General features: G+C 39.6%; 1 protein-coding gene across 1 annotated transcript in view; it reads left to right on the plus strand.

Annotated features, from left to right (window-relative positions):
- The first annotated feature begins 9,440 nt into the window (after nucleotides 1–9,440).
- col1a2 (collagen, type I, alpha 2) overlaps nucleotides 9,441–16,177 on the plus strand; it is a 54,630-nt gene continuing 47,893 nt past the window's right edge. The window contains exons 1-5 of the mRNA XM_039736961.1: nucleotides 9,441–9,643; nucleotides 12,839–12,846; nucleotides 13,489–13,506; nucleotides 13,754–13,789; nucleotides 14,183–14,266. Of these exons, the coding sequence (XP_039592895.1) occupies nucleotides 9,577–9,643; nucleotides 12,839–12,846; nucleotides 13,489–13,506; nucleotides 13,754–13,789; nucleotides 14,183–14,266 (213 nt within the window). The 5' untranslated portion in view covers nucleotides 9,441–9,576. The remainder of the gene's footprint in view (nucleotides 9,644–12,838; nucleotides 12,847–13,488; nucleotides 13,507–13,753; nucleotides 13,790–14,182; nucleotides 14,267–16,177) is intronic.

Here is a 16,177-nt window from a genome sequence, read left to right on the forward strand (position 1 = left end):
TAATTTTGCTAAAAATGAAACACAATTTATTTTGCTTTTTTTTTTGCAAAGTCAAGTCAAGTCAAGTTGGGGAGCATGCACTGGTATAGTGCATTGCCGCACCCACTACACAATGAAACAACTTGGGATCCCGGTTTGCAACACCCCAAGCAGACAAGCAGTCTAGACTCACCCTCCGGAAATGACCCTCTATCTGCTGCAGCCAGGTGTTACGTGGGTGACATATTGGCCTGGTCCAGACACTTGGGTCTCCAATAATGAGGATCTTACAAGTTGGATCACCCTCGGGGAAACGCGCCACATGGCCGTAGTGCCGTAACTGACGCTCCCTCAAAATGCAAGTAATGTGCCTCATTCGGGACTCCATGAGCAACCGCTCATTTGACACAAAGTCAAACCAACAGTACCCAAGGATTTTCCGGAGAGACACAGTACCAAAGGAGTCCAGTCTTTGTCTCAGGTCACTGGATAGCATCCATGTCTCGCAACCATATAGCAAGACAGAAAGCACCAGGACTCTAAAGATGGACCTTTGTCCTTTTGTATAGGTATCAGGAGTGCCACACACCCCTTTCCAGCAACCTCATGACCTCCCCCCCCCATGCTCTCCCAATCCATCTAATGACTTCATAGGAAGTGTCACCAGAGACATGAATGTCACTACCAAGGTAAGTAAACCTCTCAACAAATCCAAAACTCTCTCCGCAAACAGACACACTGCTGATGGCTGTGCCCAGGAGGTCATTAAAGGCCTGGATCTTAGTTTTTATCCAGAACACTCGCAAGCCTAGACACTCACTCCTCGCTCAGTCTCTCAAGCACCACGATTAAAGCCTCTATTGACTCTGTGAAGATCACAGCATCGTTAGCAAAGTCAAGATCCGTGAATCTTTCTTCACCAACAGATGCCCCACAGCCGCTCGACTCCACAACCTTGCCCAACACCCAGTCCATACAAACATTGAACAGAGTAGGGGCAAGAACACACCCCTGACGAATCCCAGAATCAACTGGGAAAAACGTACAGATCCTGCCTCCACTCTGCACAGCACACACAGTACCAGTGTACAGACCGGCCATGACATCCAGCAACCTCGAGGGGATCCCGCGAACCCTCAGGATGTCCCACAGGGCAGCTCGATCAACTGAGTCAAACGTTTTGCGAAAATCGATGAAGGCTGCACAGAAACTGTGCAGATATTCGTGTTTGCGCTCCATGAGAACCCTCAGTGCCAGGATGCTGTCGATGGTAGACGTCTTAGGCATAAAACCAGACTGTTCCAGTCACTGATAGGTGAGCAAGTGATCACGGATCCTATAGAGTACAACCCTAGCAAGGACCTTACCTGGCACTGAGAGCAGTGTTATCTCCCTGTAGTTACTGCAATCCAGGTGATCACCCTTCCCTTTCCAAATAGGGATGACAAGTCCCATTTTCCAGTCAGTTGGGATGATGCCAGTCTCCCAAATGAAGTCAAAGATTGCTTGCAATACCAGAAGGACAGCTTTACCACCAGCCTGGAGAAGTTCAGCCCCAGATACCACAGATCCCTGCAGCTTTTCCCCCCCTCAGCTGGTTCACCACCTGTGCAAATTGAGATTGGGTGGTTCACAGCTAATTGGAGGACAAGCCTCAGGAACCATGGACCCAGAGATATCCAACTTCCTCGCTGGAGGATCAGCTTTGAAGAGCTGCTCAAAGTAGCCAGCCCAGCAGGTCACAACTACAGTGTCATCCGTAAAGACCGTACCATCAGCCATCCTGACTGCAACTCTCCGAGGAACAGATACAGATGTGTGTAATGCTTCGATTCCTCTGTAAGCAGGACGTGGGTCGTTAGACCACAGATGGTGTGTCACTTGCTCACAGATTCCTCTAAAAAACGTCTCGTTATCTGCCCACAGAGCCCTCGCAGCTGTCCTTCTCAGTTCATGGTATAGACCAGAATTGCCATTGAGCCGTGTGCTGCGAATCCTCTCGATGATATCCAGGGTGCCCTGTGAGATGAAACACCTCCTTCTGGGAACAACGGTAACACCAACACAACCCTCAGCAACCTTCAGGGTCTTGTGACGGAAAGTCTACCACATCACATTAGGATCGGCAGTCATACCTGAAAGTGAGTCTGAAAGTTCCTCACACAAACTGTGTGCAAACTCATTAGAAACAGCCTGGTCTTGGAATCTGGCCAAGTCCAGGCTCATTTTCCTAGTAGGTGGTAAACTGCTGGACCTAAGCTGGATCCTAAGAGTAGCAACAACAAGTCTGTGGTCAGAATTCACAAACTGGGCACTTCTGTAGACCCTGCAGTTTTGCAAGAGCCTCCAGCGTCAGCCCACGAGGATGTGATCAATCTCCTTCACCGCATCACCAGTATTTGAGTACCAAATCCAACAATATAGTTCAGGGCGCTGGAACCAGGATCCAGCAATTCGTAGCCCCTGACCTTTTGCAAAGTCAAAGAACATGGAGCCACTTTCACCATGGTCACCAGACCCATGGAGACTGAGACAATCCTCATAGCCAGCCCTGTCAGTGCCAGTGGCTGCATTGAGTGGAGTGTCACCTCGTGGGCACCCATCAACCACCAAGCGAAGCTCCAAATAAAATGTCTCCCTCACCGAGACATCACTCACCACGGTCAGAGCATACACTGAGAGAACAGACAAGACACCCAGGGAGTGCAGTAATCTGCGTCTCATAATACGCTTGTTGAAAGGAGTGACATCACACACCATCAGAAGAAGCCAATCCACTACAGCAACAGCTACTCCCCGAGTATGGCAGCCATCAGACCGACCAGACCAATAAAAGATGTATCCACCTATATCGAGCACATCTGTCTCGACTAAAACTCTCCAAAATGTTTCCAGGACATGATCCAACCTGCGAACGTTGCAACCAAGTCCCAGCCTCAACAGGTCACATGTTCTGGGCCTGCACCAAATTAACATTATTCTGGACAAAAATTTTTAATTACCTGTCAGACAGCCTTGGACTCACAATCCCTCCTAACCCATTAACAGCTGTGTTTGGGGTTCTTCCAGAGGGGTTTAAAGTGGAGAAAGACAAACAAACAGTGATTGCATTCACTACACTGTTGGCACATAAACTGGAAGAATCCAAACTCTCCTCTTTTAAGTCAGTGGGAAACCGATGTGTTATATTATTTGAAATTGGAAAGAATCAAATACTCAGTTAGAGGATCTGTACAGACCTTTTTCAGAACATGGCAGGATCTAATCAGTAATATTTTAAAATAAGTTCATAAAGCACAGAGAATTTTTTTTAAATTAGGTATGTTTACAAGCCTTAAATTTAACGTTATTTGGCTTGCTCTTTCTCTCAGGGGTGGGGATCGATCTGTTCTTAACTCAATTTTTCTTTTTGTAAAATCTTGATTGCTTTGTATGGATTGTAATAAAATTAATAAAAATAAAAAAAAAGATGTATCCACCTACAGAGATCTGGCCAGTTCCCGGTCTACGCACCTCAGAGAGTGCTGCCACTGAAATGCGGAGTTTACACAGCTTCTCCGACAGCAGAGGAAGATGATCATCTTGCCTGAGAGACAAGACGTTCCATGCGCCCACCCGTATGGGCTACCTCAAATTGGGACCCAAGTGGTGCCGTGCAGCGAGCGACACCTCAGCACCACACCTGTTCCGATCCCCAATAGACCTGACCCTATTGGCTGTTCAACGGCTTCGACTCTTCCGGGGATTGGGCTCGCGAGGGCTTTCCCCCATCCGTTTCATGATGCAAGCAGCAGCAGAGCTACTCCTGTGGAGAGCAAAAAGGAGTCCTTTCTGTAGTCTTGGAGCTTGTGAAGTTTTTTTACGGTGGCTGGAATGCCAATCCTGCCACTAGCCCCCATGATTTCCCTGCAAGTTGGAGAACTGCTTGCAGGGCCGGATGCAGTTTAACGTCATAGCCAAGACATAAAGAAAAGTAAATGTAAAATAAAACACTAACTCCATCCATCCATTTTCCGACCCGCTGAATCCGAACACAGGGTCATGGGGGTCTGTAAAACACTAACTTTTGCTGCAAATTCAATTTTGGCTAAACTGTTTTTTTATCACTATGCAAATGTCATTCTCAATGGTCTCAACAAACTCGGCCCACACTTGGGCTTTTTTTGTATTGTATTTCTGAGGTGGCATTGTTAGATTGGCCATTTAGCTCTGTGAAGAGGATTACTTGAGTTCTGTTTAGTGTATTACTGTATATTTACCACATTTTTGACACCCATTGAATGCCCAACCTACCTTGAAAGGGGTCTCTCTCTGAATTGACTTTCTCAAGATTTCGTCCATTTTTTTCCCTACAAGAATTTTTGAGGAGTTTTTTCTTGTCTTCTTTGGGAGTCAAGGCTGGGGGTGTTTAAAAATGATCTGGTAAAGCCAATTGAGGCATTCCTTATGTGATTTTGGGTTAAACAAAAATAAATTGCTGTTGTTGTTTACAGCCATCGTTGCAACTGCTATCTGTTTGGCATGCCAGTCAAATCTGGAGAAGCTCCTGCTAATATTGCGCAGAAGGCCTTTTTATTAAAGTTGATAGGTTTCCATACTGCTGGTGTCCATCAGTGAGTCTTAGGGTTGCCATTTTGTCATTTTAACCTAAGTATAAACCATCTTCTGTTGCTCAGTCAGCTCACTGATGATTAAGTAAGCGTGAGAGTTGAGCGTTAGGTCGCACTGTTTCTGGTCTGTCAAAGAAGATGCACACTCTACTGCACATAGGTCACCTCAATGTGATGTATAAAGGTAACCACAATAAAACAAAGGCCCCTCAATGCATCACTTAGGGGTTAGTTTTATGTAAGACTGATACACCACTTTTTTCCAGAACTGAACTTTTCATATTTTTAACTTTCCCTGTTGTCTAAAATATCACTAAAATGCTTATCCAATCCAGATCAGTTTACTTTAACCGTTATGAGGCTTAATGACAGTCTTTCAGGTCACTGATTAATATTATGCAGACCTTTCATTTTCCCACTAACACTACCATAGTCCACTAGCACCATCATGCCCTTTAAAACATATTATTCCTTTAATTTACTTTTTTGTTTTGTTAGTCTTCATTGAAAGCTCAGAAGAAAATAAGATACAATCGTTATTACCTCAGCAATGACCATAAATGAGCGCCATTAAATTGCGTATACAGGTACGACATAACTGAGCTCATCTTCATCAAGCTTATTCATGATTTGTTTCATCACATCTTGCCTGAAGAAGGGGCCTGAGTTGCCTCGAAAGCTTGCGTATTGTAATCTTTTTAGTTAGCCAATAAAAAGTGTCCTTGGACTTTGGAATTGTTATTCACAAGTCTTTGGTCAATAATACCGTAAGCAAATGGAGAATATAAATGGTTATTAAAGATACAGTTCACATTGAGTATAAATGAGTAATACAAAACAATGTACAAAAATATAAAGGATGCACTGTGTGAGTGCCAAGGAGGGCAGACAGGCATCCTGGTTGGACAGTGAGTGCCAAGATGGAAGGTGCCAGGAGATGGAGACAGTTGGTGGCCAGGAGGTTCCATCCCAATTTATTAGATGACAATGGTGCACTGGAGCCGTGCCAGCTTGGCACCGGGCTTCATGGGAACATGCAACCCTGTCGCGGTCCCTGGGTTCTGCAAGAGGGCTGTCAGGGGATCACTGTCCTGGTTCTCAAACAACCCAGAAGGGCTCCCACCAAGACATGCCGTGTCACCAGAAGTCATTCCTGGTCGAGTATAAAAAGAGCCCACTGTCTTAACTTGTGGATCCGAGTCGGGAGACAATGGGCTACACTCAACTGGAGGCAGAAGAAGAAATAAGAGTTTCATTGTTATGTAAGCTTGTTAGCTGTGCTTCATTATATAATGTGTTTGGTGGAAATAACAAACCGTTATTTGAACCCGTGACTTTGTTAGGTATTATTGGGTCTGGGGTTAGGGGCTCAGTGGCACCCCGTACTTTTTACAACAGCTTAAAATGTAATGTTTGACAGTCTTTAGTTCAGATAATAAAATTCAGACAAATACAACACCCCAGCTCTTGGTAACATTTACAATTCACTGCAGGATAAAAGTGTTTGTCAATCTGCTTTGACTTTTACTTGTTTTCCAGGTAGGCATAGTGGCACAGTGTGCTTAACATTACCTAGGTTTGAATCCAGAGTCCATGCAGAATTTGCTAGTTCTCCTTCTGTCTGTGTGGGGTTTCTTCTGGGTATTCTGGCTTTCTCAGTCGGCCGATTGTGAGTGTGGGTGAGTATGTAATTGTGCCCTGCAGTGGACTGGCAGTCCATGTGAGGGTGGTTCCTACTTTGAGCCAACCCTGAGCTGGATTTGTTTTAGGCAGGCAGTGTGAAGTGGTGGTTAAGGCTTTGGACCTAGGCATTCCAACCCTGAGGATGTGGGTTCAGATCCTGCTATTGAGCAGGTCACTTCATTTGCCTGCGCTCCAGCAGGCAAAACAAAAGAAATGTAACCAACTGTGTCTCAGATGTTGTAAGTCACCTTGGATAAAGGTGTCAGAAAAATAACAGTAAATAATAACTACATAAGAAATGTAGGAAATAAATGTAAGGAGTTTTAATGAGCTTTATTATAGCCACCTCAAAGGATTTGCAAAGTGACTTAAACACGTATTAGAAGTATGTCTTTAAGAAGTGCACAATTAAGGTCGGCCTGTATGCTATTAAATTATAATGTCCGACTGTCTTTTATTTCTGCAGGGTTCCATTCCATAGACAAAAACAGGCAATGCCACTTTTTCTTAATTCTGCATATACCGACCGCACTTCTTTTTTACTCTGCGCCCTGTAGAGTGCGGGACATGGATAACAGAGAATTAGGAGACAAGAAAAGAGACTCCGTTTGCCCCAAAGCTGTAATAAAGAATGATTACTTAAGCAGCCACATCATGCATGCCTGACCTCCAAAAACGTGGAGTTTAACGCTTAACTCCCCGTGTAGTCCCCTTAGCCAGCTGTGCTCAGAAGAATGCGAGGAAGTCACCAGCAAGCCAGGAGGGCAGTCCCCGGACATTTGAAAAGGATCACCTCGAGTTACGCGTTAATCCAATTGATCTACGTGGGGAGGGGTGCAGGGAGTGGGCTGCTAAAACGCGTGAGATCGAAGTGTTTCAAGTTCAGCACGCGCGGCCGGGGTTTGACAAGAAATCTCCATCGGTTACTTCTCACTCTCGTCGCTTTCGAAGTCAATGCATTAGAGATGAGTATACGTTCAGAGTACATTCATCTCATTCGAAACACTTCGGATACGTTTGCGTTCAAAAGCGCTACTTTAATGCCCAGACGATCTCTCGGGAACCATTTCATTTCAGTCGTCTTAATAAGTGATCAGTGTCTTTGCCTATATGTCGGACGATGTATGTGAACAGCACAGGTTCAGGATTTTCCATCTGTACATCAGCAACATTCCTTGGTTACTTTCGATTAGCCGACAGGCTTCGGATGACCACACAGAAACCGATGTGATCTTAACGTTAGGAGCGGTTCGTCTACCTTTTATATGGCGGCTTCCATAAAGCTCACAATTTGCAGCATTCCATGGCACAAGGAACACCTGAGAAACGTGTTAACGAGAAAATGCAGCAAAGCTATAGCAGTGAAACTAAGCCAACAGAATAATACATTGAAAACTGTGCCGTAACGTGGGGCCACAAAATGAAGTATTCTCCCTTCATAAATGTGTCTTAAGTATGATTAGTAATCTGTCTATCGTAGTGGCATGTATTACTATCTATCTATCTATCTATCTATCTATCTATCTATCTATCTATCTATCTATCTATCTATCTATCATGTACTGTCTTTCATATCTGTCTGTATATCTCTCAAATAAACGTTTTAAACAATGCATTAGCTAAAAGAGAAGACTGGAAAACTGAACCGAAGAAGCTTTACAAATCTAAAATTCACACTATTGTATAGTGAAGATAACTCTTGCTGGTCATTATTGAATATCGCCAAGGGACCTAAAATAAAATGACTGCGGAACTAAACGAATTTATCTACAGATTCTCTAGTTGGTTACTTAATGAACGAATGTGTGTATTAATTGTTTAACATCTTTTGCATACATAGATAGATAGATAGATAGATAGATAGATAGATAGATAGATAGATAGATAGATAGATATGAGTAACTCTAAGACATATATGTAGATAGATATGAATAACTGTAAGACAGACAGACAGACAGACAGATAGATAGATAGATAGATAGATAGATAGATAGATATGAAAGGCACTGTATTAGATTGATTGACCGATCGATTGATGAACTGACGGATTGATTGATACACAATATTAATTATTGTAAGTTTGCACATGTAAAATAAGTGACTACCTTTTGGTAGAGAGTTAAAGCTTTATTCCGTTATTCGTGTAATTGATTTGGAGGTTATACTCTGACGATAATTTTGCCACGTGATGACGATTTTGCCACGTATATGACTATTCCCAACTTAAAGTATCTTCAGACTCACTTTTAACTGACAACTGGAAACGAGAACACACAATACAAGTGAATCTTGGTTGAGATTTTCTTACAGTTAAGTAAAATGCAGTTGCGCTTTCACAATGTGATAATGAGTAGCCTAGATATATTGCACCGTTTCTGTTTGTCTATTTGTGATGAAAAAAGTCAGTTTTCTCTGGAATGCAGTTTAAGGGCATTAAAAGAACTAAAGTATTTTTCCTGGAGCTCTTTCATTAAACTTCTTTGGCTAATTACTGGGATCACTTTGTATTTGGCTTGAACCTGAGTGAATTCCCTCCTGAAATACCCCCCTTCAGATCTGGCCGTGTGTTATTGTGATTTCAGATCATTTTCTTCTAAAGTGAAACAACATACGAAAACAAAATGAAAAATACACACAATCCAAGTGATGCGGCTAAGTTAAGCAGGTTGGCTTTTTACATAGGTATATAACAGAAATGTGGGGATGCTTTGGAGCATCGCGTTTTCCGCTTCTTTAGCGAAATCCGGATCAATAGGTGATTTATTTTGTTTTTTATTGTTAGAACTCCTCGGACACAGCATCAGTGCGCAGTCGGCCAGGTGTCTTCCTCCGTACCTGTCCCGTCTCTGCTGGCTCCTCCACTGCTCTCATTATGTAGGATGAGTTAAAAAAGACAGCCACCGTGTCAGAGTTTCCTTTTTAAAGACTCAAAACTGTCCACGTCCTCAGAAGAATGGATCTAATTAAAACGGTGCATTCGTCATCACGGTCAATCCGGTGCCAGTATTCCTTGAGAAGAAGGGCTGGAGATAAAGGAGCACATGACCGAGCAGCTCCCTTTTGGGATGGGAGCGACTCCTTTTTCTCTCCACTCCTATTGGTTTGGAGCTCGAATTTTGACACGCAGACAAAGGAACCTCCTGCCATATAAATAGGGCTGATTAGACTTTATTATTTTAGCATCACGGCAGCAGGTTTCTGCTAAGTCTGGAGTTACTCTTGTCATCACAACTGTATGCCTGCGCGTTGTAGGTAAAATCCAGGGCTCTGCAGCACAAGGAGTCTGCATGTCTAGCCTTTAGACATGCTCAGCTTTGTGGATAATCGGATTGCGTTGCTGCTTGCAGTAACTTTCCTAGCAACATGTCAATGTAAGTTCATGTGCCTCATCTTTCTTTTCTGTTTTTCTTTATCAGTGCTGATTAAAGCTATTTCGTTTCTTAGTCAACCAAAGCAAGTTTACATTATTGTTTTAACATAATAAATAAATACACATTTTATATTTTTGGACAAAAACTAAAACAATAGCTTTTATTGCTAATTTACCATCTTTAAATTAAACGGTTTGCGATTTGTCTAAGTATATGAAAAAAAACGATAAAAGCACGTTTCAAAGACCTAGACTATACACTACTACGAATAAAAAGGAGAAATTCAGTTTTCCATATAGAAAATGTTTTATTGATCATTATAAAAAAATGTAGCCACAACAGTATCCGCCGTCTGTGCGGTTAACTAAACAATTTGTAAAAGTTTTGGGCGTTGGACTGCGTTGGTGGGCTTCTCTTGCGCCGTCTCGATTATGTACAAAGCTGAGCGCGCCATCTGGCGGTGCAGACCCGAAACCACCGATCATCCGAATCTCGGAGGCGCTGCGAAGGGGCGCACTTGACCTTAGCGTTGATTTTACTAGTTTTCATTTTTCTGGAAGGAATTACGCAAGATTGTTTTAAAAAGTTTCAAGCGATCTAGGAAAAAAATAACTGAAGTGTAATACTGCATCGTTATTACTGTGCTTTGACCACTGACAAAGTAAAATCTCAGCCACATAAAATGTAATTTTAGAAAATGTTATCAATATTATTTGACATTAAAAATTATTTTAAAATGTTGCCATACGATTTGCATTATTTTTTATTATTATGCCTTTTTTGATTTTCTGAAAAAGGCACAGAGTACATCGTTTAAGTCGCCCTCTTGTGGCAATTAATACAGAATGCTAAGATTCACTTTGAATGAAAGTCGTCCTTCCATCCATCCATCCTCTTTTTCTGGCTCAGTTTTTCATTATAGCTTTTTTTTTTTTTTTTTGCGTTGTTCAGCTCACAGTGGGTTCCTGCCAAGCTCATACTGCTGCCAGGCTAGCCAAGAATACCCTGATCTTTACTAGGGTTACAGGGACTGACAATGGATGGATGTTAAATCAGGACACTAACCCTGCCCCTTGCATCCCCCACCCCCACACACACGCATATACACACACACACACACATACTCAGTCTTTGATCTCGTCATGTATCGTCTGTTTTAAATTGGAAAAATATATCACTCAAAATACAACAAACAACAGGTTTTAGCTACCTGAGGATTACTAATATAAAGTACCTTACCTGAAATGTATTAATAAGTTTGAAAAACAATGACATATAATAAAGAAAAGTTATGACTGTTGAGATAATGTGTTAGTTCTACTTTGTAAAAATATTTAATATTAATTAATCAAATAACTAGAAGGAAAGAGGGATGTTTCATTTGTGCTGATTTGAATCATAGTAAACGTTCATAACCAGGCCTTGGTTTAACCATGTGCCATGGGCCACGCTTATTACTTACAATGGACTGCCATCATTATACTAAATATGTCTGACTTCTTTATTTAAGGTGATTTACTACACTGGAAATACGCTTAGTTATGTTTCTTTTGTTGTTACAAATGGAGCACAGGCAGGTGAAGTGACTTGCTCATGGTCACCCAACATAAATAGTAGGATTTGAACTCACAACCTCAAAGCTTGATGTTTAATGTCATCAATATGTCCCATATATTTATTTCAGCATTTATAGACTAAAGTAGTACATACCCACGCACATAGTAATATTTCAGATCATGGTTTCATTTAATGGTTAAACTCTACATAATTACAAATATAGACAAATTACAGACATACTTAAAATTAATACTTGAAATTATGCAACATACAGATCGTGTCTAATTTTCTTTCCTTTCACAAACACTGCAGACTGGAGTCCAGCTAAGAATATGTAGTGCAGCAGGCCCTCTGCTGGTAACGGTGTAGAATAATGCAGAAGCCCTACTTTTTCCAGAAAATATTAAAAAAACTAATTTGGATATCATAGAAGAAATCCATTTCTTTTACATTTTACATGTGTTTGTTTTATTATTCATCATAGTTATCTGTTTTGTAACTTTCATGATAAGGCCAAGTTTTTATAGTATTTGAGACTCACAACTGAAATTTTATTGGCAAAAATGTAGCGCTCTTCATTAACAAAAATAACACATCAGAGAATGTGGCCAAATAACATCGGAGCTGGAGGTCAAAGCACAAGGCGCATGGACCGCAGTTTGAATGCAGAGAAGTTCTTTAAAAGAATGATCAGAAATAATCCATTCATTTTTACATTTAAATTTTTCTATAATTTATTATTGTGTTTAAAAATGTTTTGTGCATGCCCACTGATATAAATATGATACAAGGCAGACCAATAATAAATTTCATTGCTGATCTAAGTAAATGAATATCAAGGAATTAAAATTAATATTTTGAGAAAGCACAAATAATGCATTATAGATATACAACAATACACCTTTGTCTATAATCTCCCTAAAATGGCCGTTTGACTCTATTTATATATATATATATATATATATATATATATATATATATAAAATATGGAGAGATAAGTATTCAAACATATAAATATAAATATATATATATATATATATGAAAGTATGTATTTAAAAATCTTATTGAATAGCACTCCTTCAAAGCTTGGGTCCATCCTTGTACTCAGGACTACCAGGACAGGTTCCAGTCCCACTGGCCCTGTAATAAAGAAAGCACTTTAACACAATGGAAGATAGATATGCAATTTATGCTGAAAATATCTATCTATCTATCTATCTATCTATCTATCTATCTATCTATCTATCTATCTATCTATCTATCTATCAAATAAAGCTTTCAGTGTTTTATTCCTCTTCTTAACTATTGTATGATAATATAAGTGCATGTATGTCTAACTAATATAATGTGTGTACGTGACTTTATTGTCACATGAAATTTTTTATGTTTTAATTAAACAATAAATTGCATTTTTAAAAACTAATAACATATTTTATAGAATTATTAATAATTAAATAATAGAACTTTTTCCAATGCATATTTTCCTATTTAGTACTTTAGGCTGTTTATAAAGTAGCGTAATGTACTGAATATGTAATAAGTATAAGTTGAATGAATGCTTACATCACCGATATTTCCAGGCCATTTTAAATAACATTTTTTTTTCTTTTTTTTTCTTTTCTTCCCATTCCAATACAGTCGCGCAGGTTAGTACTTCTTTATACATTGTAGTGTATTATATTGTAAATTTACCTGGACTAAGAGATTTATATTCATTTCTGTGTATCAGAAGCTGCTGTGGTTGGCCCTGTGTCGCCTGCCCCGAGAGTCTTTTCTCCTGCTGCCCCTTTATATTGGTGCCTTTGTTTATGTTTGGGGGCTCATTACACTTTACACAAGGATGTGGACCATATTCCCCTGGGATTCCTTGCCAGACTGAATTGGTTTGATAGGGCACAGGTCGAATGTGGGCTGTCCTGAGCTCCTTAAATGGGCCGGACATTTAAGAATACGTTATGAAAGCAAGTGTGAAGAACAGTCCACAGGTTAACACCTGGACCATTGCTACCACAAACGTGGCTATCTGAAATGAGAACAGCAGCATATTTCATTTTAATTGTTATAGAGGAAATGTACATGTGCTTTTTGAATCAGAAGTATTCTTGATTGGACAAATATCATTCTCAAAGTACAATCATTGCTGGATTTAAGCTCACAAGAAAAAAAAGAAACAACTGTTCCTATCTTCCACTAGGTGGTGACCTTTGTCATTTATCATGTGCATTTAAGATGAATGCTGCTTTTCTAATTGTAGTTTTTTATTTGTTTGCTTTATTTGTTCCCTGCAGGGGCTTGAAGGACCACAGGTTAGTATCATTTATTCTCAAAGAATGTAATTATGAAGTATTAGTAACATAATATAATATTTTGAATAATTTGACATTATTAAAAAAACGTATTTTGCATGTTTTAGTGTAAATGAACTAATTAATTAGCAAAGCATGCTTTTGAATCCAAATTATTGATGGTTTGTATAATTCTGCATCAAGTGCTATTTCTGCTGCTCCCCATATTATTTCATTTTAAAATACAAATCTGTAACTCTTTTTTCAGGGTCCCCAGGGAGATAAAGGTCCCCAGGGAGACAGGGTAAGCAGTTTTTATTTTATATGTGTGCATTTTGTGATAGCTGAGTATAATTAATTTAAATGCCAATTGCATATTATCTCTCGATAAAAACAAAAGACAAGCAATTGTTTATCTATTTTATTTAAAATTGTAATGCGGCAGTGTTTTAAACCAATATATTTTGGTCTTGTGTTACCAGCATAGTTCCTAGATTCAGTGGAGTTAGACCTTTGCTTGAAAGTGACATAATGTTTTGTCAGGGAATCATAAAAAGACTTTTATTATTCAAAATGGTTTATTTTGTTCTTAAAATATGATTTTATGCCAGCTATTTGCTTTATATTTTTGTTGCTTCTCTTACTGACAGTATTTAATTTTCTGTATTATTAATTGTACCTCTCTTGTTATATTTAGGGTCCCCAAGGTCCAAACGGCAGAGATGGCGACCCTGGTCTACCCGGCCCTCCTGGCCCACCTGGTCCCCCTGGCCTTGGTGGAGTAAGTCTGCATACATCTCTTTCATTATTCTCTATGTTTGAGACTTAAAGTGTGACTTTATGGTGAAAATAAATTTGGACTTTAATGTACCTGCTCAACACCTGGACCCCCAATTTAAGTATATGCAAGTTTTAATCATAGCCTATTATAAACACTAGCCAGGCTCTTCCAAAATACTTCTAAGATTTATGGTTTGTAATATAGGACCCATATCGGGCCTCAGAGTAGAAAAGGTTTATGGTGACACTTCATTTTACCATTCCATGTTCTCAAAGCAAACCAAAGGTTTTATGGAGTCAAGGCCACACCTACAGAATATGGTAATTAATTGTGACTGCGGTGCCTCCCACTTCCTAAGATTCTAATGGCACCATCTGTCGGAGCCCTCTTTGTGCTAAGATTTCTTCATCCTTTTTCATTTTCCAATAAGAAAGTAACTTTCCATTTTGTGGAAAAGATGGGGGAAGTAATTGAAATTTTGCCAATTTTCATTGTTTAGAGAAGTGAAATACCTGGGTAATCCCCCTGATTTCATTCTCAGATGGCCACATGCTTTCAGTCATTCATTTAATTAGCTGTGTTCACAGCTTCAGTGGATTCTTTTATGTAGAAAAACTCTTAATTGCACCTCACAAATATGAGAAGATATCATTACATGCATTATAATACCAGTTAACAGACTAAAACAAAGCACCGATCAAACAATCCACTCTTTCATTAGAACGTAACCCCCAATTGAACTGAGGAGCTGCTATGGGTGGGATTTCAATCTGTCATTAAATCTAAGTCGATTTTAAGTGTAATTAATGTAGAAATGAATGGTGCAGTGTTCAGTTCAAGGCTACATGATGGTGTGGTTATTCTGTTGAACCTGTAAAATCACTAAATAAGCAAATCAATATGTTATATAATGTTTGCCTAGTAGCTGTTTGAAAAATAACAAAAATAAGTAAATAAAATTTAACAAAGATATTAGTCACAATTTTATAAACATCTGAAAAAAAACACCATCATTTAAAGAATGTTAGGACAAGAAATAAACATGCAGAGCAGTGTTTGTGACATGGGCCAGAAAGGTTGGAGGGGAACAACAAAACACTACAAACAAAGAAAATGCAGTCACACATGCAAACAAAAATGCATATAGACAGATATAATGAACTCAAGAGCAGTATATAACAAATATAAATCGAAAAGGTACTAGATCTGATTGGTCAGCTTGGCTTTGGTGTGATTGGTCAGTTTGGCTTTGGTGTCAGGAATAAAGAGGAAGTGCAAGACACACATGGAGGAGTAAAAGTGTATGAGCCGTGCTGAGAGAGTTTGACCTCAAAGATGGCAAGTATTAAACAAGACAGGAGGCAAGAAAGGTGCCTCGCAAATAAAGAGAGTATGAGATGTAGGCTTTACAAGAATGAGCTCAAGAGAGCGCTGGTGAAGAGGAAAGTCACTGAAGGTACATGTAGTGCAAGAGACAGCAAATAAGTTTTAATTGTTCTATTACCTGTCTGCAACAGGCTAGTAAATATATAAATAAATACATAATTACATACATAAATAATATTCAAGTACTAAAACAATGGTTGCTAAAGCTATTTAAGTGCATTTTCATATAGTCTGTCCGTTATAACCCCAGTGACATAAAACCAACACCACTATTATCAGCCCTGATGATTTTGCTGTTTTCTAAAATAGTTCTGAATGTGTATGACAATATGGTGGATTTGAATATTCTTCCAATGAAAAGATTATTTTAAAAGCAGCCATCACTTAGCCACCATTGCCAAAGGTTATTGCTGGGTGTTAAATTTAGACTTAGCTGGCTCTAGTATTCCTTCTTATTATGTGGTCACTCCTTTAGTTCATTTTGAGAAACTCCCAAAACTTTGCATGCGGTGCCATGGCTATACA

Source organism: Polypterus senegalus, chromosome 15 (genome assembly GCF_016835505.1).
Source record: "Polypterus senegalus isolate Bchr_013 chromosome 15, ASM1683550v1, whole genome shotgun sequence".
Taxonomy (NCBI): domain Eukaryota; kingdom Metazoa; phylum Chordata; class Cladistia; order Polypteriformes; family Polypteridae; genus Polypterus; species Polypterus senegalus.